The 22,458-nt window shown below is 38.8% G+C and overlaps 2 protein-coding genes across 3 annotated transcripts; both read left to right on the top strand.

Annotated features, from left to right (window-relative positions):
* Positions 1–25: 25 nt before the first annotated feature.
* On the top strand, positions 26–8,856 carry LOC129409429 (uncharacterized). Of its 2 annotated transcripts, none has more exons than XM_055155456.1 (9): positions 26–572; positions 1,216–1,516; positions 1,600–2,035; positions 4,170–7,046; positions 7,171–7,293; positions 7,371–7,524; positions 7,613–7,718; positions 7,810–7,991; positions 8,140–8,856. In XM_055155456.1, exons 1-9 carry the CDS (start codon positions 26–28, stop codon positions 8,241–8,243), a joined length of 4,830 nt encoding a protein of 1,609 aa, XP_055011431.1. In that variant the 3' UTR covers positions 8,244–8,856. The 2 variants fall into 2 exon arrangements, with proteins under 2 accessions (XP_055011431.1, XP_055011430.1); XM_055155455.1 differs by having other exon boundaries at positions 829–1,516.
* A 345-nt stretch (positions 8,857–9,201) lies between these two features.
* On the top strand, positions 9,202–18,697 carry taf3 (TAF3 RNA polymerase II, TATA box binding protein (TBP)-associated facto). Its single transcript, XM_020935104.2, has 7 exons — positions 9,202–9,577; positions 9,858–10,100; positions 10,582–12,389; positions 12,980–13,062; positions 14,037–14,307; positions 17,451–17,557; positions 17,908–18,697. Exons 1-7 carry the CDS (start codon positions 9,412–9,414, stop codon positions 18,020–18,022), a joined length of 2,793 nt encoding a protein of 930 aa, XP_020790763.1. The 5' UTR covers positions 9,202–9,411; the 3' UTR covers positions 18,023–18,697.
* Positions 18,698–22,458: the final 3,761 nt, after the last annotated feature.

The raw sequence follows: 22,458 nt of genomic DNA, 5'->3' as shown, positions 1-22,458 counted from the left end.
TTATGATTCGGACAATAAGCAACAAATGAGCAACACTGATAATAAAGAGTCAACAGAGCTTACTGAGGAGATGACGTCTAAATCTGAAGCTATAAAAGACCACATGAAGGATGTTCACATTGCAGGACAATCAAAGAGCCAGCTCATGCTCAGAAAACTGAAGTCTGTTATTCTTAAAAAGAGGAAGATTGATGCCCTCAAAGAGGGCTTGAATACAAATTGTGTTGTGGACAATGAGCTTGGACCAAAAAGGATTAAGAATGACATGGCACCTGCAACTACAAGGAACATTAATGACACATGCACCCAGGAGTCTGCTGTAGGTGATCAAAATGATCCCAACTCACTTTCAGCTGACCCTCTTTTTGCCCATGCTCTGGGTCTGACTCCCAAAAGTACACAAAATATACAAACAGATACAAAAGCAGTGCACAGAACTTACTCATCTGGGGCAAAAGAAATATTTGCAACCAAAGATCGCAAACCACAAAGTCTTTCATCTCCTAAAGGAACTCGACTTAAAATGCTTAAAAAGCATCAAAACCTTTCTGCAGATCAAGTAAAAAAGAAGTGTAAGTATGACCTGTAACTGTTCTTGCTCTTAAATTACTAACGCTTTGTCTTAAAGTCTTTGGTTCATTGTAGTGCAATGCATGCTAATATCCTCTAAGATTGTCCTCTTTCACTTTTTTGGTGGTGTGGCATTGCATTCAAAAATCTATGCTCTATTTGCATCTTGGCAACAATATAATGATGTGATCTATATGCTTTAAATGTGTTTTTTACATTTTTCATTCTTCTCTTGTCTCTTTTGTTTTGTGTTCACAGGGTGGTTGCATTTTCAAACCCCAGCTTGTTATGCTGAAAAACAATTCCAAGAGTGTTTAAGTGATATTTCAGTCAGGAAGATAATTCAGGAAAAAACAAACACATCTTCAGAGGCTTTGAATTTACTGGCTGACTTGGCACTTAGTGACAATAAAGAACAGGTTTCACCCCATCCAGCACAAGAGTGTGAATTTCAGGCGAATGTTACCAATCCTGAAAATCAGACAGTTCTTCATGCTTTGCTTAGACAGCCTGCTGCTAAATCTGTTCAGCAACAAGAACGTCCTTCACCAGACTGTTTTGAAGGCACTGGATTGGTTGATGTGATATATCAAGAACATGCTTACTCATTGCCCTCATCTCCCTCTTTGCCGTTGGCGTTGCCAGCACCTTTCCAGGTTTCACCTTTAAATGGTTCCTCTAGACTGCTGCATGCTCAGAGACTGTGGGGTGAAGCAAGACAAAAGCCTCCTGTCAGTCCAGAAGATAAAGTTGAACAAAACAAAATGGCTCCAGGAGACCCCAAAAGGAGTTGGTACAGAAGAAAGTTCTGCCTGTCACGCACAATCGAGAACAGGGATAAGACCGTTCAAGTCACAAGACACTGGAAGGAAGACTATGACTTTAATCTGGACAGCCGGTTCACAGCAGATCCTAAGGACAAAACAATTGTCAGATCCTTACACGGGTATGTCTTTGTACTTAATCTCTTTATAATTTATTGAAGTACTTATAAACTGTTTGTGTGTCTTTTTGTTTACACTTACGTAGCCCCTGGGATTCTTCTATTCATGACAGCAATGAAGAAGTACAGCTCATCGTTCACATGTGGATTGGTCTGTTTTACAGTCGGTCGACTGCTCGGTTCTTTCATTTTGATCCAGACATCACATTTCCAGCTCCAGATGGAGTGAAAGGGTCCAAAGAAAAGAGACCTGATCAGAAAGCCTCAGACACTGCTGTGCACGGTCCTTTACTGAATGTAGCGGACAAGCCAGAAGCACAAGTTTTGGATCTTAGCAAATCCAAAAACAGTGTCACAGGCACCGAACCTGTTTCTTTGAACTCATCACTGAAATTGTCCAGTGTGGAAATTTCAAATGAGAATCCTGAAGCCAAAACACAAGAGCTCATGGTGAAGACTCAAGTTCCAGAAGAACTGAACACATTAAATCCTCAAGGATTGCAAACAACTCATCCCATTCAGGTTTGAGGAATTAGTTTTAACTCTTTGTAACTGTAAAAGTTTTATTAGTACTTTATTGCTACAAAAAGGAATTTATTTTTTCTTGAGGAATAAAATTTGTATAAAAGTTAAGCTCTAGTTGAGTCTAGTTAAGCTCTAGACTCAGATTATCCTATGGCCTTACAATGATGCACCATAGGGGGCAGATGAAGTCAGCGCTGTAGGTTTCAAATGGAAATTAGCAGACCCATGTCTTTTTAAAGGGCTTGTATTGCTATTTTCTGATGTAACGTTACCTCATTACAAACATACATGGAATTGTTTTTTGTTTCATTCATACAAATACACAAATCTTGCATATTTAGGCTGTTATTCTCTCAAACAAAAAACACCCAGTTCCAACTTGTGATGTCATGTAATATAGCAAGTGCTCCACTGTGTTTTTAAATTCAGTACAATCTACTCCTTCAGGACATCACAAAGTGGAAAAGAGCATTTTGAGTTTCAGAGATTTAGACAGACTAATAATTTACTTAAACATGTGTGAACAACTTCAGGTATGTTTTTGAGGAGGTAATAACATTCTAACGTGGCGTAAAGCTCACAAAACACTTTGTCTTTTTTGATCAATATTGTGAAATGTCCAAAAGTATTAAATAATGTCCTACGGGCTCATGGATTATAACTATATTGCAGACAAAAGCATTATGTTTCTTCTTTAAAGGCTGTCACATAGAGCTGGGTATCATTGAAAAGTTGCATATACGATACATACCTCGATACACAGGCCACGATACGATATGCATCTTAATACAGTGCACTTTCAGTTCAATACGATATATTTCAAATCAATTCCATACGGTTCCATAAAAAATAAAGGCTAAATCATGGCTGTGATACTAAAAGTCTTTGTTTAACCACTTCTTGTGCAAAGTGAATAAGAAACACGCCCATTTTATTCAAAACAGTGAATATTGCACTGTAACAAAATAATTTAGTAAAATACCAAAAAATACTCTTGGCGATATATATTGATACAGCAACCCACGATATCGATACTGAATTGTCACATTAAATGGTACGATATATCGATATTTTGATATTTTTGCACACTCCTGCCACACACTGCAAGAGAATTTGCCCAATTTTGGCTGCAATTTGCTTCTCCCTGAGTTCAGGGAAGCATGTCCCAACTTCGTCCATGTGTGCAAATTTGAAGCCGCTGCACTCCTCGTATGTGGTGTCAGTGTGACTCTGAGCTGCTCTGTCAGATTGTAACCAACAAACATCAGCAACGCTATGGTAAAAGACAATAAAACATAGCATCAGGGGCAGAGGAGTGATGGACACAGAGGTGCAACATACAAACTCAGGAAATAGCAAAAATAATTTTTACTCACCTCTCATAAAGTTGTAAAGTTAAACTGCAGCATCTCATCCACATTATTCACATGATGAGAATTTGTCCTCTGCAAATAATGACACCCAGTCCACTATTAACCCAGTTTGAAGCGTTCTTTAAAAGTAAAAAGGTGAGAGTAGTTCCTCACGTGTGTCTGTTTACATCCACCCAGAGCACGGATCAGGGTGAAGCTGCAGATTAGCCATAGTGACTATCCTGTGTACTTTTTTGCCAGCCTTCTGTGCATTAAAAATCATGTATATGTATTACACCACATTTCACAAATAATAATACAATTTTACACAGTTTTGTTTTGCATCTTAACTAGAAGTGCAGTGCTCTGATTCTTTGAACACTTTAAGAGTCCCAGTGCATGTGGTTTTACTCTAGACAGAAAACAGCTGACGAGGTGTGCGCGCAACTTTAGGCTGTTTTCCGCAGCCATATCCCTCTGCAATCTTTGTAATCAGAGAATTGAAATTATTTAAAATCATTAAAGATTATCTTTGTGTCTGTGGTGTGCACTTTTTGTTGCACATTTAAAAAGCTCTTAAGACCGAAAAATCCTATAAGTCTGTGGAATGCCTTTAGTTGGATTCACATCAAATTATATTCAGTGATGTTTGTGAACTGGTAAGATTTTTACTGCAGTTGCTTCTTTTTTTTTAGCTCATGTGTAATTGCTTTATTTTTGATTAGACTAGATGTTTTTCTACTTTATCAACTAACATGTTTTTATTTATTTTTTTACAGTGGTACTTGAATATGATGCCGGCTGCAGGAGTTTCCCCATTTCTGAATTATGTCAGTATGCCTGTAAATAATGGTAATTCTTCTGAAATTAATCATCTGTTTATTCCGGTTTGGAATGGAATCACAAATGGAATGACCAATCCAAACATGCTGACCAACGATGCTCACACACCTTCAGTGGCTTCTGCTGAGTCAGGTGAATCCCAACAGATAGAGGATGCTCCTGAGAACTTGACCAAAAGAAGAGAATTGCCTATCAGAAGACAAGAGAGCTCCAAAAGACAAGGGAAAAGAACCCAAAGGAATACTTATTTATCAGCTCCAAATAAAAAAGAATCTAATGAAAATAAAATGCATGCAAAAGATTTGCCTAACTCTAAAGCTTTAACTGATCGATGTCCTACAAATGGAGATGTGAATGCTGTGAGATGTAGCAATCTTTTGGAAATTAAGAAGAAATATATGGAAAAACTAAAAGCTGCTTCAAGCCAAGTTAACCAGAAAATAGATTCTTCCTCACCTCAAAATGACAGAGAAGTTGGTCAATGTATTCTCCTAAAGAAACTCTTGCGGCAGGACACCATTGCAGAAACATCGAAACTCCAATTCCTTTTGAAAAAGACAGCTGTCTGTGAAAACTCTGCTAAAACTTGTAATGAAAATATGTGGATTAATCAAAAAACAAAGGAGACAGCTTGTGCTGAAAATTTAAGTGGACACAGACCTTTGAACATTATTTGTGTGGATCCGTTAGTTGAATTAAAAAAACAGAAAACCAGTCACTTAGAAAACTCTGCCATTGTGTCTGAACAATATGTAGCCAATGATGGTCTTTTCAAAGGTCAAGATATAAACATGAGAACACAGGATTTAGTGGTTGAAAATCCTCCAACAGATGGCAACAGATTGGGTTTATCTCAAGATGAGTATGTCAAAACCATTGAATCCCCTGTGATTAATACAGTTAACATTTTACACCATCACCCAACTGATGAAGCTGAGAACAACAAGTATTGTGATGTTAATACATGTACTGGAATGAATACCTCTCTTGAAGATAAGTCACTAGAGCAAACTAGTGACTCTACCAATGAGGTAGATCAGCAAGGTTTTGAACATATGGAGGTAGTGCCATCAGACAGCTCTGAAGTCACCGCACCAACATCTACCTACTCAGACAGTACAAACTATGACGGTCATAGTCAACATAGAGAACAACTTGTTGCTGGAAGTAAAGTCAACCATCCATCTGATCTTGTCAGTGAGCTAGATGATAGATGCCCTACTCCAACAATAGATGAACAACCATTTGTATACACAAGTCAACTAAAGTCTAACTCTGATGTAAATGATTTGGATAAAGTTTGCCCAGATACCTCTCAAAAGGAACCCAGTACAAGCTTAACACCTGTAATGGATGAGACTTTGGTTGAAAAAGCTCCAAAAGAATTTAATTGTGATACAATGGCTAATGTTGGCAATCAGTCTGATATTGAACTACGGACTCTTAGAACTTTAAAATGCTTAGATGAGTATTTAAGCACATTACAGAACAGGAATCAATCACTCTTAAACTCTGAAGACACACCTAATTCATCACTGTGCTTAAAGAAAAGGACATCTATGAAAAGTACATTCAGCACGGGTGATTCTTGTCCCCCAGAAGTGAAATCTGAATCTTCCCAGTATTTACCTTTCAGTGATGTATTAGCCGGCAAACTCAATAAAAGTAATGTTAATGGTGAAGAAGATGGCCTTAAATCAAACCAGTCAAGCCCTGGAGTGGCTGGGAGACCATCCCAAATTGTTAAGGAACAAGGACATATTTCCCTCAGCAAAGTAAGAGAAAACCCTGATTGTAATGCACAGTCAAAACCAGTTATAAGGTTTTCTATAAAAAGGACACGACAGGGAGGCTTTGTTTGCAATGGGTCAGTTTTTGAAGCCCATCATCAAAATGAAAACCGTTCTGATACCTTTGTCCTAAAAAAGTGCAAAGAGCCTGACAATCAAGAACTACAAAATACTCAAACGCCTACTACGTCCACACAGCCAGTTGAATCTCATGAAAGCAAGTTGCAAGTTCTCAAGCATGATCATAAAACTGGCGATGAAGACCTTTTGAATTACTCAACATCATTTGTAGATTCCAAAACAAATAAAATTACAGATGATAGTCTGGGAGTTCAAGGCTCACTTAGTTGTACAGTATCCAATAGTGGCAGAAAGGCTTCTTCATTTCTGGAAAAGGTATCAAAACGATGTATGCAGGATGACCCGACTCAGTCATCAATGGATAACGAGTGTTTGATCTTCCTGGATCAAATGAAGCAACTTTTGAAAAGAAAACAAGACCAAGGAGCCCAGTGTGATCAATCAAATCAATCGCCATCATCTTGTCCCATAACTGTACAGTTTTCTCATATTCAGGAGCAAGCTGATGTATTAGATGACATTATGATACCATCTGCATTTATTAATCAAAAAATAAGTGTAGACATGTCTGACAAAAAACAAGAAGAACTCAAAACAGGCTCCACACAACAAATTTCTTCAAAGCCTCAACCACATGGAGTGCTGGAACAGCCTGGGGTGTCAGCTATCACAGCCCAATGTACACGGCTGTACAGGGACATCATGAATAAGATCTGTTCAGAAACAAAGAATGCGTCTCTGCTGAGAGACCTACACAAGACTGATTCTGAAGATTCAACTGCTAATTCTAGCAACTACTTTGACTTTTGTAGTCAAATGAAGAGGGAAATGGATGACTGCTTTCACAATAGCCTGAATTCAGTGGTGAAGAAATCTTGCAAAAGCAAGAACCGGTTCTTCTTGTTAGTCACATCAGATGATGACTTCTTCAACAGAACCCAGGTTGGTTACAGAGAATATAAGCAACAAATATTATACTGCTATTACTGCCAACAGCTGCTACTACTACAAAACATTAGTCACTTATTTATTATAATAATTCTATCACTTTTTTTTTTTTTTTTAGGCACATTTGGAGGCAGAGGGTCATATTGCTGTTCAACCATCAGACTTTTTCATTAGAGAAAACAGCTCCTCACCATTACTGGTTATCATCAGAAATGAAGATATCGCTGGACATATTTTTGAGGTTTACTACAACTTAAATTGTTGATGTTCTATTTCCCTTAAATGTGTACCTGATACTGCATTGTCAATCTTCTTCAGGTCCCACATTTGCTTGAGCTTCGAAAGTCTCCAGTTGTCCAGTTTGCAGGGATTGATGAACCAGATGATGTTGTCAATTTAACATATCAGGAGCTCTTCATCAAAGGTGGTTTTGTGATGTTTGATAGAGGTGCAGTAGAGTCCTTGAGCCCAGGCAAGTAAAAATTTCCAATTTGTTTGTTTATGTCTTCTAAGTCATCTCTTCTATCAATATGCTTAAACAAGACATTTGGGAATTTTAGGAGACATGAAAAAGATCTTAGAAATATTGCAAAAACTCGGCCAAACAGGCAGGTGGAAGTGGGTATTGCACTACAGGGACAGTCGTCGCCTCAAAGAAAATGCAAGGTGCGTACAAACTATAGATTATATTATTTAAATTATTTATTATCCAACCTAAATCTATCATCCTTTATGTCTTTGTATTAATTTGATCTAGGTTGTGTCCCAAAGCTAAAGACAAAACAGATCTATTGAACAAATGCAAAGAAGATGGACTGTTGGACATTTTGCCTTACCATGAATGTGATCTTGTGTCAAGACAAGAGCCCAACTATCTTCAATGCCTTTGCCACCAGCAGGTCCAAAATATATCATCCCGGTACCCTGTTTTTGTAACTGGTGAGACTTGAGACTCTTTTGTTGTAAAACTGATTTAGTAGTGTTGATCAGCCTGTAATATATATATATGTAGTTATTGTTTCATTAAAAAAAAAAAAAACACCACCACAACACAACCATTGCTCAAGTAAGTTTTGTTTTTTTACAGATTCAGAAACAGACGGTGTGTTTGAAAAGAATGGGATTATGACAATGACCGTCAACACTTTCCTGATGGGATTGCTCAGTAAAACTATTAATGGCATTACATGAAAAACTGATGATTCTGAAAGACAATCAGCCACAAGTGTACTGTATTAAGTAAAACTATCTTGTTGATGAGAAACACTATCGTTTTCAGATAGTGGAATAAATCAGACAATTGTGATTATTTACTTACTATATGGTCCATTGTGGCATTTTGTTCAATGTGTTTATTGCAGTTTTATTGCTTTTTTTTTATTTTATTGTAATTATAGTTTTTACATACTAAATAATATTGACCAGAAGTTTGCCTTAATTGTCAGTAATATTTTGTACAGCTAAACATATCTGTACTTATTTACATATAATATAAGCCTGAGTTTGTATAGTAAGTGTATTGACAAAGAAGTTTGTTTTGCAATAAAAAGTATATATTTTCAATATGACAGAGTTCCTTGTGGGAGGCAAACAGCTGGTTCCTGACCTTCTGTTACAATTTCTACTGCTCAACAGCTAAAAGTGATGTCCTGAAGCTTGCTTTGTGTCAGATTATTATTATTTTTTTATTGCCATAAATGTATCCAATTAAAAGTACACAATTTACAAGATCACCAAAGTACAAAATAATTAAAATATTTCAAGTTTTGCATGCTTTGTCTACCATTAAAATTGTTTTTTCTCAGTAAGATAGTTTTACTGGGTTGGGACCATTTTACCAGAAGTGAGCTTCAACGGGATAATGAAGGGCAGACGCGTCAAAGTTGTAGCCTCATCTCATATTCAGTTTGAGCTCGTAGAGTGTAAAGTTGTAGGCTATTTATACAACACATTTGTGCTTTTCCTGTGCCTCTCTTGTGCTAACCGGTAGCAAAGTTCCACTCGGCAAACTCATAACCAGAAGGCACCAACTGCGCAAGTGCTGTGTAGAAATGAGCAATAATAATTCAGAACTTTTATTTACACAACTAACTTGGGTGAACGTGAAGGCATCAGGAAATAGGAGGCAGTGACTTCACACTTGCGCATGCGTGGTGTGGATTTCGGGGATGGGTTTATCGATGAAATCAAGATGGCGACTCTGGCAAAAGCGCCAATCTATTTACTAAAATAGATGCCTAAAATTAACCGCATTAGTCGGTTTTTACAAGCCCCATTGGGGTTTTGTGAAACATGACGACCCGGAGCATGTTTTGGAAAAGGAATTGATCGAGATTCAGACCGTAACAAAGTCAGCGACATGTGTGAGAGCTATGCCCGCTCGCTGCTGCGTGTTTCGGTGGCGCAGATCTGCCAGGCTCTGGGCTGGGATGCAGTTCAGCTTACTGCTTGCGATCTGCTGTCCGATGTGCTGCACAGATACATTCAGCAGTTAGCCAGAGTCTGTCACCGCTACTCTGAACTCTGTAAGTGCCTCATTTACTATGGCGATTACTTTTTGGACCCCCAAATACACGATCACGATCCAACTGACTGGCGCCCCCTAGCCTGTCTTTATATGTCAAAAGTACAGTAGCCCCTAGTAGTTCCTGTCTATTACTGTTCTTATTATAAGCGACTGTTCTTACTTTTGAATACCCTGATAGAAGGAAACTCACTGTAATTGTCACTTTCACGGCACGATTAAAAACAAGAAAAATATAAGTTAGTGATCATTATTGTGGCCATTATTTTTTCCCTTTACAGATGGCAGGACAGACCCAGTGTTGGATGATCTGGGTCAGGCCTTCCGACTCATGGGAGTCAGTCTCAGTGAACTGGAGGACTATGTCAACAACATGGAGGCTGTGGGTTTCACCCATCAAATGCCACTCTTCCCTGTCAGCAAAAACAATGTGCTGCAGTTTCCCCAGCCTGGAGTCCGAGATGCTGAGGAAAGGAAGGATTACATTCCAGACTATATGCCCCCGCTGGTCTCACTACAAGAAGGCAAGTTACTATAATTTACACGTTTGCACCATGTGTGCAAAGCTTTATTATGTATGTCTACTTCTGTAACTTTTAAAAACTGATCTTAATTAGACCTTGAACAAAAATATTTTTTATACATTTAGCTGTAGAAGTTATATGAACAGCATTAGAGTAAACCTTGAGCATTACTACACTTTATTTTCTTTCTTTATATTCTTTATGTTGTTTTCAACTATTTTTGTGTATTCAGAATATTGTTCCTAAGAAGAATTACTGCAAATAGAGATTATTAAAATGAAAATGGGAAAAAATTCTAATTAATTTAACAAGAGATATTTTTTGCCAATTAGTACACAATTTTCATTCACTTTTTGTCATACCTAAACTTCAACTAATAGATTTCCATTTGATCAAAATGATCAGGACATTTCAAAAACATTGAGATAATTCTTGTCAATATTGCTTACCAATTTTTTTTTCTTTCTATTTTTGTCTACAGAAGAGGAGGAGGAGGAGGCCCTACCTGACATGGGCACCTCAGCTGAGGCAATGCAGGTAGCACTGGAGGAGGATGAGGAGGAAATGGAAGAAGATGAGACGGTTAACGATGAGAACCACCCCCTGAAGCGGCACCTGGACAGTCCCGATGAAGCTTTGGGCATGATGCCTACCTCTAAGAGACCACGCATTCACCCTGGCCTCAGCCCTGAGTGGGGTGAACCCAGGGAACCTTTAACCTCTCTGAACCCACAGCGTGTCCCACCAGGAATACTGCCTTCTCATGACAGCATCGATCCCCTTTCCCCTGAAACACCCTCAGGAGTTTTGCCCTCGTTTAGACCCCTGGTTCCCATTGTACCAAAGCCAGATTCAAAGGTCCTCACCACTCCAGGAAGAAAGAATAAGGTGTCATCCCCAGGTAGACAACGGACTAAATCGCCCAAAGGCCTAACCTCTGCTCCTGCAGCTGGCAGCCCTATACGTTCTCCCAAACTGTTTAAAGAGAGGAAGAAATCCCCAGGTAGAACTAAAAGTCCTAAAAGTCCCAAGAGTCCAAAACTTGGTTCTACAAAGGCCTCACAACCACAGAGCAAGACGGACATTGTGCAGAAACTACCTTTATCTGCACTGAGTGAAAGGATGGGCAAAGAAAATATCCATATGCGACAAAATATAGATGAGTTGGCAGAAGGATCCTTTTTAAAACCAGAACCTGATAATACAGCAATAGATGCCTCTATCGATGCGGTAATAGCTCGAGCTTGTGCTGAGCGGGAGCCTGACCCATTTGCTTTTTCATCAGGCTCTGATTCTGACAGCAATGGGTTCTCCAGCCCAAGGAGACTGACCATCATGGAGCCCTCTACACCCAAACACTTAATAGGGATGGGCCATGGACTAAAAGACACATCAACACCCCTGCACTTGCCTCCTCATACAGTTGGGGCAAACTGGAGTCTAGATGCTTCTATTGATGAGGTGATCAGAAAGGTTAACCAGGGAGGACCCTCTGTTCCACCTGTTAAACTAGAAGATTATGCATCATCCGGATCTGCCTCTCCGCCGACACCTGAACCACTCATGAAATCATTTGAGGACAAGAATAAAGGTGTGTCCTCTGTGGATGTCAAGAAGAAACTAAAGAAAGAGCTCAAAACTAAATTGAAGAAAAAGGATAAACCAAAAGATAAAGAACGAGAAAAGGACAAAAGCAAGCTGAAGGAAAAGAACAAGGACAAAAACAAGGACAAGAGCAAAGATTTTTCCAAAGACGGCAAAATGCTGTGGAAGGAATTTGGCATGAAGGATGAGGAGGACTTTGGTTTGCATGAGTTTGGTCTACCTGAGGCCTCCATCAAAATAAAGTCAAGAGATGGTGATGGTTCTAAAAAGGAAAAACATAAGGACAAGAAAAAAGATAAGGAGAAAAGCAAGAAAGATAAAGAGAAGAAGGAAAAGAACAAAGATCGGAGTAAAGAAGACAGACAGAAACCGTCTGCTTTGGCTCCCTTTGCCCTTGGTGAAGTCCCGCCACTGTTCAGTCCTGCTGCCTGTATCCGGATGCCCCCAATGCTACCTGCACTGGCTCCTCTTCTACAAGAGAAGGAGGTGAAGAGCAAAGACAAGGACAAGAAAAAGGAGAAGAAGGAGAAAAAGAAAAAGAAGGACAAGGAGAAGGACAAAGAGCGGGAAAAGGCCAAAGAAAAGGAGCGAGAAAAAGAGGAGAAGAGGAAAGAAAAGGAGCGTGAGAAGGAGAAACGGGAGAAAGAGAAAGAAAAGGAAAAGGAGAGGATACGACTGGAGAAGGTGATCAAATAAGAGCTGTTTGACAGAAATACATTTTTGTATTTTTATATTATATTTTTGACTTGGGTTTAAAAAAAGTGTTACACTACAACAAATTGTGTTTATCTAAGACACAGTATCTCAATAGTAAATTAATGGTAAATAAAAACTTGGCATAGTCTAAACTATTATGAAAGTAAATGCTTAGAGTAGCATCAGCCCAACAACTTGCTATATATCTTGTGAGTTTATTGGATGATAAAATGTAGAACCCATTGCTAGTTTGTATTGTGGCAGAGAAGTACAGTTTTCTCCTTCTTATCCAACCATCAACTGTGCTGTAAAACATATTATGTGTGTGAATTATAAACGTAGTCCTCCTTTTTGTGCAATGCATAATCTGTTTACCATGACAGGGAGCAAACACAGTAGCTGCATCATCCTACACAATCTTTCTAGTGTTACTACATTATTACATCCCTTGGCCTAAGAAAATCACATAATGCTGGAAAGACATCAAGGTTTCCTCTAAGGCATAAACATAAAACCCCAGCATTCATTTTTCTTCATAAGTTTCAATGGCGCTAACTGCAGTCTTCTTGCTTCACCAGGTTAAGGCTGAAGCTCCTGTTATTCTTCCATCCCCTGTCATTCCCCGGTTGACCCTGAGAGTGGGAGCTGGTCAGGACAAAATGTAAGTTTTTAAAGGCACCATAAATTACATTTTAATTGTTTGATTATTTGAAAATATCTGGGTCCATTTTCTCTAAGACACATACATGTTTTGTATAATTTGATTTGATGTTCATTCATGGCTGTTTCTGGCGGTGATGTGTGCAGGCTGCGTTTCATTTTCTAGTATTCTAGTTACCAATGCAAATGATTAGGTCCTGCATTTGTGGATTATGTTTTATGATTTTGTTATTTTTATGTTTTTTACTACCTCCTCCTCAAAGACTGAATATTTATATGGACATAGGTAACTCGCTAACTGCCATGTTCCCAAATAGGAAGTGAACATGGGGGACTCTTCTGGCTCCATCAACTCCGGTTCACTGTACATTGACAAATTGTGACCCCTCTCTCAGTTACTGCTGCGGTGCGCCTTTTCATTTTGGTCTTAAATGTTCATATTAACCCGCTATACCTGATCCTAGTGTTTTTATTTTGCTACTCTCAAAGCTAATTCCAGGTGCCACAGTGGGGTGCCAGTGGCCGTCATTGTGTTCTTAGGCAAGACACTTCACTTACATTGCCTAGCAAGAAAGTGGTGTTTGCATGAGTGTTGGTGGGGTCGGAGGGCCCGATGGTGCAGATTGGCAGCCTTACTTCCGTCAGTCTGCCCCAGAGCAGCTGTGGCTACAGTAGTAGCTTGCCACCACTGAGTGTGGAGTGAATGATCAATAAACTGTGAAGCACTTTGGGTGTCTTGAAAGGTGCTGTATAAATGCAATGATCACTTAATGAATTAAAAATAAAAAAATTGTCCATAAATAAACTCCTACTCCTACTGTGGAACCCTGCTCCACATTGGCTCTAAATGTTGGTCTCTTGAGTTTTATTGACTGGAGCCGAACTCCATTTGTGACGTCATTCTCCCTTAGTCCACTTCTTTACACAGTCTATGCTTCTGCTCCATCTAACTTATCACCCTTTTACTTTTTACAGTGTCATCAGCAAAGTGGTTCCAAATTCAGAGCCCAAAACTCCAGCACCCAAAACACCTGTTGCCAAGTCTGGACCTGGGAACCGGCCTAGGTCGCCGCCTCCTCCTCCAATTCTCTCCCCGATCGTCCCAATCCTGCCTCCTCCAGCCTCACCTGTGCCACCTGCCCCCGCGCCTCCATCACTCCTCGTGCCAGCGCCCATGCTCTCCCCAGCCGCTTCACTCAAGACGCCGGTCCGCAGTGTCGTCACGGAGACTGTCAGTACTTATGTGGTAAGTGCTTTAGAAAGTGGAAAAAGTTGTATAATAAGATATGATTAAGTACAGAGGTGGCGTACATGTATGGAGATAGGTTAGTGTCCTTTTTTTTCAAATAAATATCACGCCATTCACAAATACTTGTCTTGGTCCAGGAACAAATATAACAACATTGACAAATATAATGCATGACTTACAAATTAACAATGTCCACAAAAGCATTTCTTGACTCAAATAAAACATTATGCAATTCACAAATGTCAGTGCAGTTATATTTATTTGCAAACCAATGAACCTGCATTTACAAACTACCGTACATATTTGTGACTACCCCTGCATTTATGTGTGGATTTTTGAGACCTTCCTGACACAAAAGTTTTTTTTTAAACAGCCAATCACATCAACTGAGTTTGTGATTGACAATATTGCACTCCTATTGCGCATAGTAGTAGTAGTTAGGTTCATAGGTTCCAGGTAATTTTCAGGTTGACGGATGAAAATGGCGGGGGAAGGTGGTTCATCAACTATAAGTAGGGGTGTGCAAAAATATTGAAATATCGATATATCGTATCGTTTAATGTGATGATACAGTATCGATATCATCGGCTGCTGTATCTATATATCAGCAAGAATATGTTTTGGTGTATTTCACTAAATTATTTTGTTACAGCTACAGTTTTGTTGCTTGTTCAGAGAAAGGAAACTCATTTATGCGACACATTTAACATTTTCACTGTTTTGATGATTAAAAGGTTTGTGTTTCATATTAACTTTGCACAAAAAGTGGTTTAACAAAGACTTTTAGTATCACAGCCAGGATTTAGCCTTTATTTTTTATTGAACCGTATTGAATATTATCAAATCGTAAGCTCACTGTATCGAGATATGTATCATATTGTGGCCTATGTATCGAGGTATGTATCGTATCGGCAACTTCTGAATGATACCCAGCCCTAACTGTAAGTATAACTTGTTTATCTCCTCGTATTTTAACTTGTTTAAAGTCCTTTATTCTACCAACTCAAATGGTGACTAATATTTGTTAAACATTAAATAAATGCTTTCAAAAACACATTTGTGCATTGAAGGAAGGTCTGAAAAATCCACAAATAAATGCAGAGGTAGTCACAAATATGTACGGTGGTTTGTAAATGCAGGTTCATCGGTTTGCAAATAAATATAACTGCACTGACATTGGGAATCGCATAACATTTTCTTTTGAGTCGAGAAATGCTTTTGTGAATGTTACATTTATTTGTTTCTGGACCAAGAAATGTATTTGTGAATGGAGTGGTATTTGTTTGATAATAAAGACACTAAAATTATATACATAAGTATAAATAGTATAGTAGGAAATTGATAAGATTGCAATGTGTGTTTTGGAGATGTAGTTGAAATTGATATTCTAACTTTGCTTAACAAATATTTTAAAAGATCTGACTTAAAAATACAAATAGGAACTTTTTGTATTTGTTGGTAAAATAAATCACCAAAATATGACTTTATACCCTTCTTTTGAGTGATTCTTTTGTACTATTAAAGGTTGTATAGAGGATTTTCCAAGGAACGAGAAATCCAGCGACTGTTTGTCCTTTTTCAAATGTTGCGCATGCGTGAAACCACCCCGCCTCCCCTACAGCTCCCTACGTAGAAACGCCTCCTCCCGCCTCCTCCATATGCCAGAAACAGGTTTGTTTACAGCCGGTGCGCTGCACATGACTTGTAAACAACTAACTACAGTGTTGGTTAGGCAAGGCGGAGAAGTGAGGAGCGGGGGGAGCGGGTGCGCGGACATTTCGTGCGCAGACGAGAAGTGAGGAGCAGGGAGAAGAGCGGAGCAGGGAGCAGGGAGAGGAGAGAGGAGAGGGGAGCGGTGTGCGGAGATTCCGTGCCCGGAGAAGTGAGGAGCAGGGGGAAGAGCGGATCGGGCAGCGGGGAGAGGAGCAGGAAAGGGGTGCAGAGAAGGTTGCGCGGAGATTCAGTGCGAATGAACTAGCTACAACATGCAGCAGCAAGCGGATTCTTTCTTTGCATTGAAAATTACATTTTCAGACATAGGATATCGCTTTCGTGTCCTGAAAAACGTTTGACTAGCTCTTGGAAATAAAGTACGTTTTCATAATAAGCAGAAGTGACCTGTCCAGGAGTAATTTGGCGACCAATGCGTCAGTCTTTAGACCCTGCGTCTGCTTCAGTTGCGCCACCGCTGGAATGAATCTTCAAGAATCACCTTAGTTTGGCTTCGCTGCTTTTCCCCTTGTCTTCTTCTTTCAGCAATCTCAAAAACGGACTTTCTTTTGCGGATAACTGCTCCTGGATTCTTGTCTGCCATTGCAACAGACTTTGTGCTAACTGCGAGGAAGATATAGGTAAAAAAAAGCCGCTAACAACTGTTGCGTTGGTGGAGTAAACAGCGTCTGTGTGGCTTGCGTCTGTGGACTGCGTGACAGGCGTACGTAAACCACGTACCGGCGGCGCGCAGGCAAGTCAGTTACGCTAGAAACGTAGGGAGATTGATTGACAGCCTGTCAGCTAACAGATAACGAGGCAGTGTCGTTATCTATTGGCAAATGTTTAGCTGGCCCCACCACGTCCAGAGTTGATGAATTTTTATTCTCTTTTTTTTGGTCATCATAATTACAAGGCTACTGCATCTCTATAATGCTATCATTGACCATTTGAAACAAAAAAAAAATCCTCCATACAACCTTTAAGCCACCGTGTTTGACTTGACATTGACCATGTGTTTCTCTGATTGGGTATGACTGACAGGCAGATAAATCATTCAACCAAGACATTTATTAGCACATTTTTATGCATTTCTAATAGATATCGTAGCTATTATATTGTCTTTATGGTCATTGGGATGAGCAAAATCAAAACTGAGATATTAGTTTTTGTCAATAACACCCAGAATGTGTTGATGTGCATATAGCTTTGGTGCTAGTAAGTAAGCATTATGGATCAAGTCAGGAACATAAAAATGTATACATTTTGTGTGTGAACATCCCAATTTACTTTTTGGATCTAAAAAGAGGATACACTGGACAAACCCATGACAAGCATTCAAACACTCATGTAAAATAGACAAGTCAATATTACTATTACTATATTACTAGTAATATAATATTACTACTACCATATTTGCTTGTGTTTAGATTCGAGATGAATGGGGAAACCAGATCTGGATTTGTCCTGGCTGTAACAAACCAGATGATGGAAGTCCGATGATTGGCTGTGATGACTGTGATGACTGGTACCATTGGTAAGATCTATTTCTGTCTTAAGTGTGAGGATATAGGTTTCACTAAGGCCAATGAATGAAGACTGACCCCAATATCATCTCTTCCAAATTATCTTATTTCTATTCAACCTGAGCAGTCGCTTATTTGAATAACGTATTGTAAATAGCCCTGTGGTCCTAACATGTAACACCCCCTCTGGCGCCAGGACACCCCTGAAAATGAGATTCCATATCTCAGTGGGACTATCATGGTTAAATAAAGAATACATTATAATGGTATTAAAATATTAACTAGCAATAATGCCTTGAGTGACTGGTGTTGTGTACATCTTCAACTGACCTCTCAACTTCTTTTAACTTTTCTATTTTAGGCCTTGTGTTGGGCTCATGGCTGCTCCGCCAGAGGATCAGCCTTGGTTTTGTGTTAAATGTTCCAGCAAAAAGAAAGACAAAAAGCATAAGAAGAGGAAACACAAACCACATTGAGACTATGCAAAAGCACATTCTTGGACTTTTGGAGCCATCATTGAATCTTCGCTGCACTGCTGTAAAAAAAAAAATTAATCTTAAATTTATCTTAATTTCTAATTATAACCGCTATGATGTAATTGGTAAGAAAAGGTGGTTTTACTGCACGTGTCTTCTGTCAGTTCTTATCTGGGCTCAATATGGTTTGCTTGTTTGAGACATTAAATTATAAAGATCAAGATAAATGTGCTGGATCAAATCGGCTAACTCAACAAAAACTCTGTCACTCAGCAGGTTAAATGCTGATGTCATTATTTCTGTTCAGAAAGTCTTGCTTCCAAAGGAGAAAAAAACATGTAAAATGTATCGTTTCTCTGCAGTGTAATTGTAATGTATAGACAGATGGTGGCACTGGGTATGTAAAAACGTGTAAATACCAACTTTACCACGCCAAGTGCATTTTGTTCTTAGGATTCTCACTTGTTAAATCCATTTCAAAGATATCGGTTTTTAACTAATGATATTGTTTCTTGTAATTTCTGTACATTTTTTAAATTGAAAGTTTGTATTTTTATTTTTCCTCACATGGATTTGTCCTGGAGTTATACTGTGGCTGTGCTGTAATGTAAATCATTTTCGCTGATATTTCAATATTAAAGATGAACAGTCTGTACTCACAGACTTTAACAATTATCTTTACCAAATGTACATGTTTATTCATGTCTCAAGCTGTACTCTTCCCTCTTATGCAATATATCTCATTTTCTGTACCTCACCAGAGCCATTTTAACTATTTTCCTCTGTGCCTCATTCTGTTCTCACTAAAATGTATAAAAACATGAACTACATTTAGCTATAATGTTATTTTATTTAGCCGAATAATTAGACTTAAAATGATCCAAATACCATTATTGAGGGCATTTCCTTTGTAAACACTGCACATTGCTACCTTGTCATTTCATGTACAGCCATACATCCTTAACTCTACATAGCCTGTCCAAATATTTTTTGACAGTATAGGTGAACTTAGAGTAATACAATACACGTCTAGTCAGATATTTGAGTTGTTTTTGCTGTCCCCCCTGTGGCCACTTGGTGTCATTCTTCAAACGCAGAAGCAGGCGCCTACCACTCATCACATGCTGGGATTCTGTGAAATATGCAGCTGACTCCATTACAGGCAAGTAAAAGCTAGACTAGTAACTGCTACAGAAGTGGAAACTAGTGCATGTGAAAAATTTAATGTGCTTTCCTTATTTATTGGTGAGCCTGTATTTGTGAAGGCAAGGTCTGACTAACTTTTTCCACTCTTTGAACTAAATGGAGAAACAATGACTTACAGATGGTCAGTGTTTATCTATAGATACCATGTAACCACCCACTCAAGTCCTGTTAAGTTTCTTATCAGATGTGTGTTGTATTTTCTATGTATTTCTGTGAAAACGTGTATACATAGTGTCACTGTGTACTAAACTGTGTTAATTTGTACCCAGCTTTACAGAACTGACTTGGCCAATGTTAAAATATTAAATAGTTTTTCTTAGAACACTTTGGCATTTGTGTGTTTGTTCCTGTAATAAATTATGACTACTTTAACCCTAGCTGGAGATAACAATGTGAACGCATGGATAATTCATGTAGCCCTAGTTTTTAAATAGCCTAAACAGTACTGGATATTCAAGCTGTGGACTATAGTGAAATTCAACAATGCTGATAGTGTGTGTCTCCTATTACAGGCTCAAATGGACATCTACTCTCAACTGTCTTCTGATAAGAGGAAGTGGAAAAAGTGATCTGTGCCAGAAAGGAGGAAGTAAATGCTTCCTTGCACTCGACAAAATAAACATGTAAAAATGTTATGCATGTATAATAGACTATTAAATTGCTTGACTGCATGTAGGCTTGCCTTTAGTACCATCCTAATGCATACAAAATATATTATACAACATTATACAATTAGTTAAATGTGGACTGCGTAACTAGTTAAATGTGGACTGCGTAACTTTTCATGCAGAGTGTTTGCTACCATAAAATTGCTGTTGCTTTTGCCTGTAATGGTCCACAATATAGTATTAAACTTATATAAGATGCATTTATGTAATTATGGGTGTTTTATTGCTCAAAAATACCAATAAAAACATGAATTTTAGTGAGTGGGGTCACCACTTCACAGATCTCACCTGTACATTGGCCTGGTGGCATCTCCAAATTGCCTCTATGGAGATTGATAAGTTTAATGTCAGCATTGCATGCAAAGCAAAAACATTTCCATGTAGACAAGCTACTGGTAGGCCTTCTACCAGAAAAGTTTCATAGGGTACCTTAAAGAACATTTCACTTCCCAAATATTTGTCACAATATATTAGTTTGACTTTCAGTGACTAAAATTCTAACTGCTAACAGCTGATGTGTCCCACTTGACTCACACATGCTGGTGTCAGGTCTCTCCTTCAGTCAGGGCTTGGGATTGCAGTTTTAATAGCATCTGTTGGACCATAAATTTTTCCTGCCAAGCGCTTTTAAAAAGAGACCTCTTACATTTATGATACAAAAATGGTAAAACATTGTAACAGTTCTTAAAGGTGCACTGTGCAACTTTTCTGGAGGGCTCTGCAACTTGTTTTGTCTCCATAGAGATGTTAATGCTTTGGTTTACATTGTCCACAGTATGGTATTAAACTAATTTGTCTTGCTTTTATTCAACTACGGATGTTATTTATTGCTCAAAAATATCTTAAAAAAGATCTATTCCTTCTGTGAGTGGGGTCGCCTCTAGGCAAATCTAGCCTGTAATTTGGCTTGCAAGTCTCTATGGAGATGCTTAAATTTATACTGTGGGGCATTCTAGGCACATCTCCATGGACACAAGTAGGTGACGGACCCTCCAGTTTCACAGTGCATCTTTAAAAACAATATGTTACACTTATCTTATTGAATATGGGCTATCATTATTATGCCACTGAGACTAGATAAGTTTAAGGTTAATGTTGCCTAAGTAAAAGTGCAGTGATCCATTGCAGTTTCAGTTAAGCCCACAAAAACACAGACTGTATTTGTCTGCAAGGTCCTTCCCTGGGGAGCCCGAAAGTCATAAAGGGGAAGTTCATGGTTGCTTTCACTCATTTCAAGCCCTCCTGCAATGCTGTAAACATGTGCCGTTATTTGGCTTATTACACAGCAGGCATGAAGCTGCACTGTGCACTGGGAATGACTAATACCCCCCTTTGTGCAAGAGCGGATGCACTTCTCAAAGACTCATTGAATTACAAATGTATTTCTATCGTTCTATGTGGTTATATCATATTTCTCTGCATAAGTTATTTCAGTGGTTGGTAGACACTACATCATGATAGGATCATACATTTTAGTGGAGTTACAAGTTGTAGGATTAGAGTAAAAAGAACAGCCTCACTGCTTTGTTCTATGATATGCCTGTAGCTCTGACAGTCAAACTAAGAAGCAGGTCGTCATAAAGAAGTGGGTTCAATGTTTAAAATATTCATGTGAGCAGAAGAGTGCCGCAGAAATGGAGAGGATTTGGTGCATACATCAGAAAAAGTGCAGCCTTCATGCTGGTCTTCTCAACTACAACAGCAGCTCATCCAACGTGACCTTATTTTAGTTGACTTTCCCCTTTACTCTGATGAGAAAGTTCTCCTTTGGGAAACTCAGACCTAGATTTAGTTCTAGTGGGTGCTGTGTGAAAAATGAAAATTACTTATGTTTAACCAGGTGGCCTGAAGAAATTGAATTGTACGAATATGTTTTCAATAGTATAAAAATGCTTTGCTGTCATAATCATTCTAACTATACGTTTCTGGCCACAGGCAAATAAACCTCTCCAATGCAAATGAACATGAAGACAGCCGCTGATAAAACACCCTTGTTAAGCCTCTTCAGCATGCTCTGAATGCTGCCACCACTGACGGCTGTGGCTTTGCTTCTTATTCTGAATGTGTCAAATCACATAAAGCCAAGGCATTTGAATATGCTGTTTGTTCAATTCACTAAGTAGGCCCACAGGGGACTGCTATCATAGTTGCAGTCAGTTAAATATAACTTTTTTGCACTGCAGGTATTTTCGTCTCATTCTAAATCAGCCTCTCTTGTCTTAGCTATCTCTTGGAGCCAGCATGTACTAATACAAGTTTTCATGGTGTTGAAATATCTGCATCTCTCACAGTATAGATAGAACTTGTTTCAAGGCATTTTCCTCATAGACTGATGGCGTGAGGGTGGCAGTGGCATTGGGCCATCCTACCTGTCTAACACCTGTCATATTGAAATGTAAATGTGGCTCTCTTGTAATGAGTGCAGGAACTATGAATAAGTATTTACCCAGTACTTCAGTCCTCACTGTTTAAACAATTGTTGGTATCAGCACAGGAGTCTCTATCTGAAGAGCAGGTGCCAATGTCAACACAGGTCTATAGCAGGATTATGAATCTCATTTT

Source organism: Boleophthalmus pectinirostris, unplaced genomic scaffold (assembly GCF_026225935.1).
Source record: "Boleophthalmus pectinirostris isolate CB_2022bp ecotype Guang Dong unplaced genomic scaffold, ASM2622593v1 HiC_scaffold_2, whole genome shotgun sequence".
In the NCBI taxonomy this organism is placed as follows: domain Eukaryota; kingdom Metazoa; phylum Chordata; class Actinopteri; order Gobiiformes; family Gobiidae; genus Boleophthalmus; species Boleophthalmus pectinirostris.
Note: the sequence above shows the minus strand (reverse complement) of the source record. Positions and strands in the feature narration are given on the sequence as shown.

Excerpts from the sequence above, each read along its gene's own strand:
- LOC129409429 (XM_055155455.1), top strand. The coding sequence starts at position 26 with ATGAGCAACACTGATAATAAAGAGTCAACAGAGCTTACTGAGGAGATG. Across the intron at positions 7,047-7,170 it reads ACTTCTTCAACAGAACCCAG|GCACATTTGGAGGCAGAGGG; the intron begins GTTGGTTACAGA and ends TTTTTTTTTTAG. Across the intron at positions 7,719-7,809 it reads CGCCTCAAAGAAAATGCAAG|GTTGTGTCCCAAAGCTAAAG; the intron begins GTGCGTACAAAC and ends AATTTGATCTAG.
- taf3 (XM_020935104.2), top strand. The coding sequence starts at position 9,412 with ATGTGTGAGAGCTATGCCCGCTCGCTGCTGCGTGTTTCGGTGGCGCAG. Across the intron at positions 12,390-12,979 it reads AGAGGATACGACTGGAGAAG|GTTAAGGCTGAAGCTCCTGT; the intron begins GTGATCAAATAA and ends TTGCTTCACCAG. Across the intron at positions 17,558-17,907 it reads TGTGATGACTGGTACCATTG|GCCTTGTGTTGGGCTCATGG; the intron begins GTAAGATCTATT and ends TTTCTATTTTAG.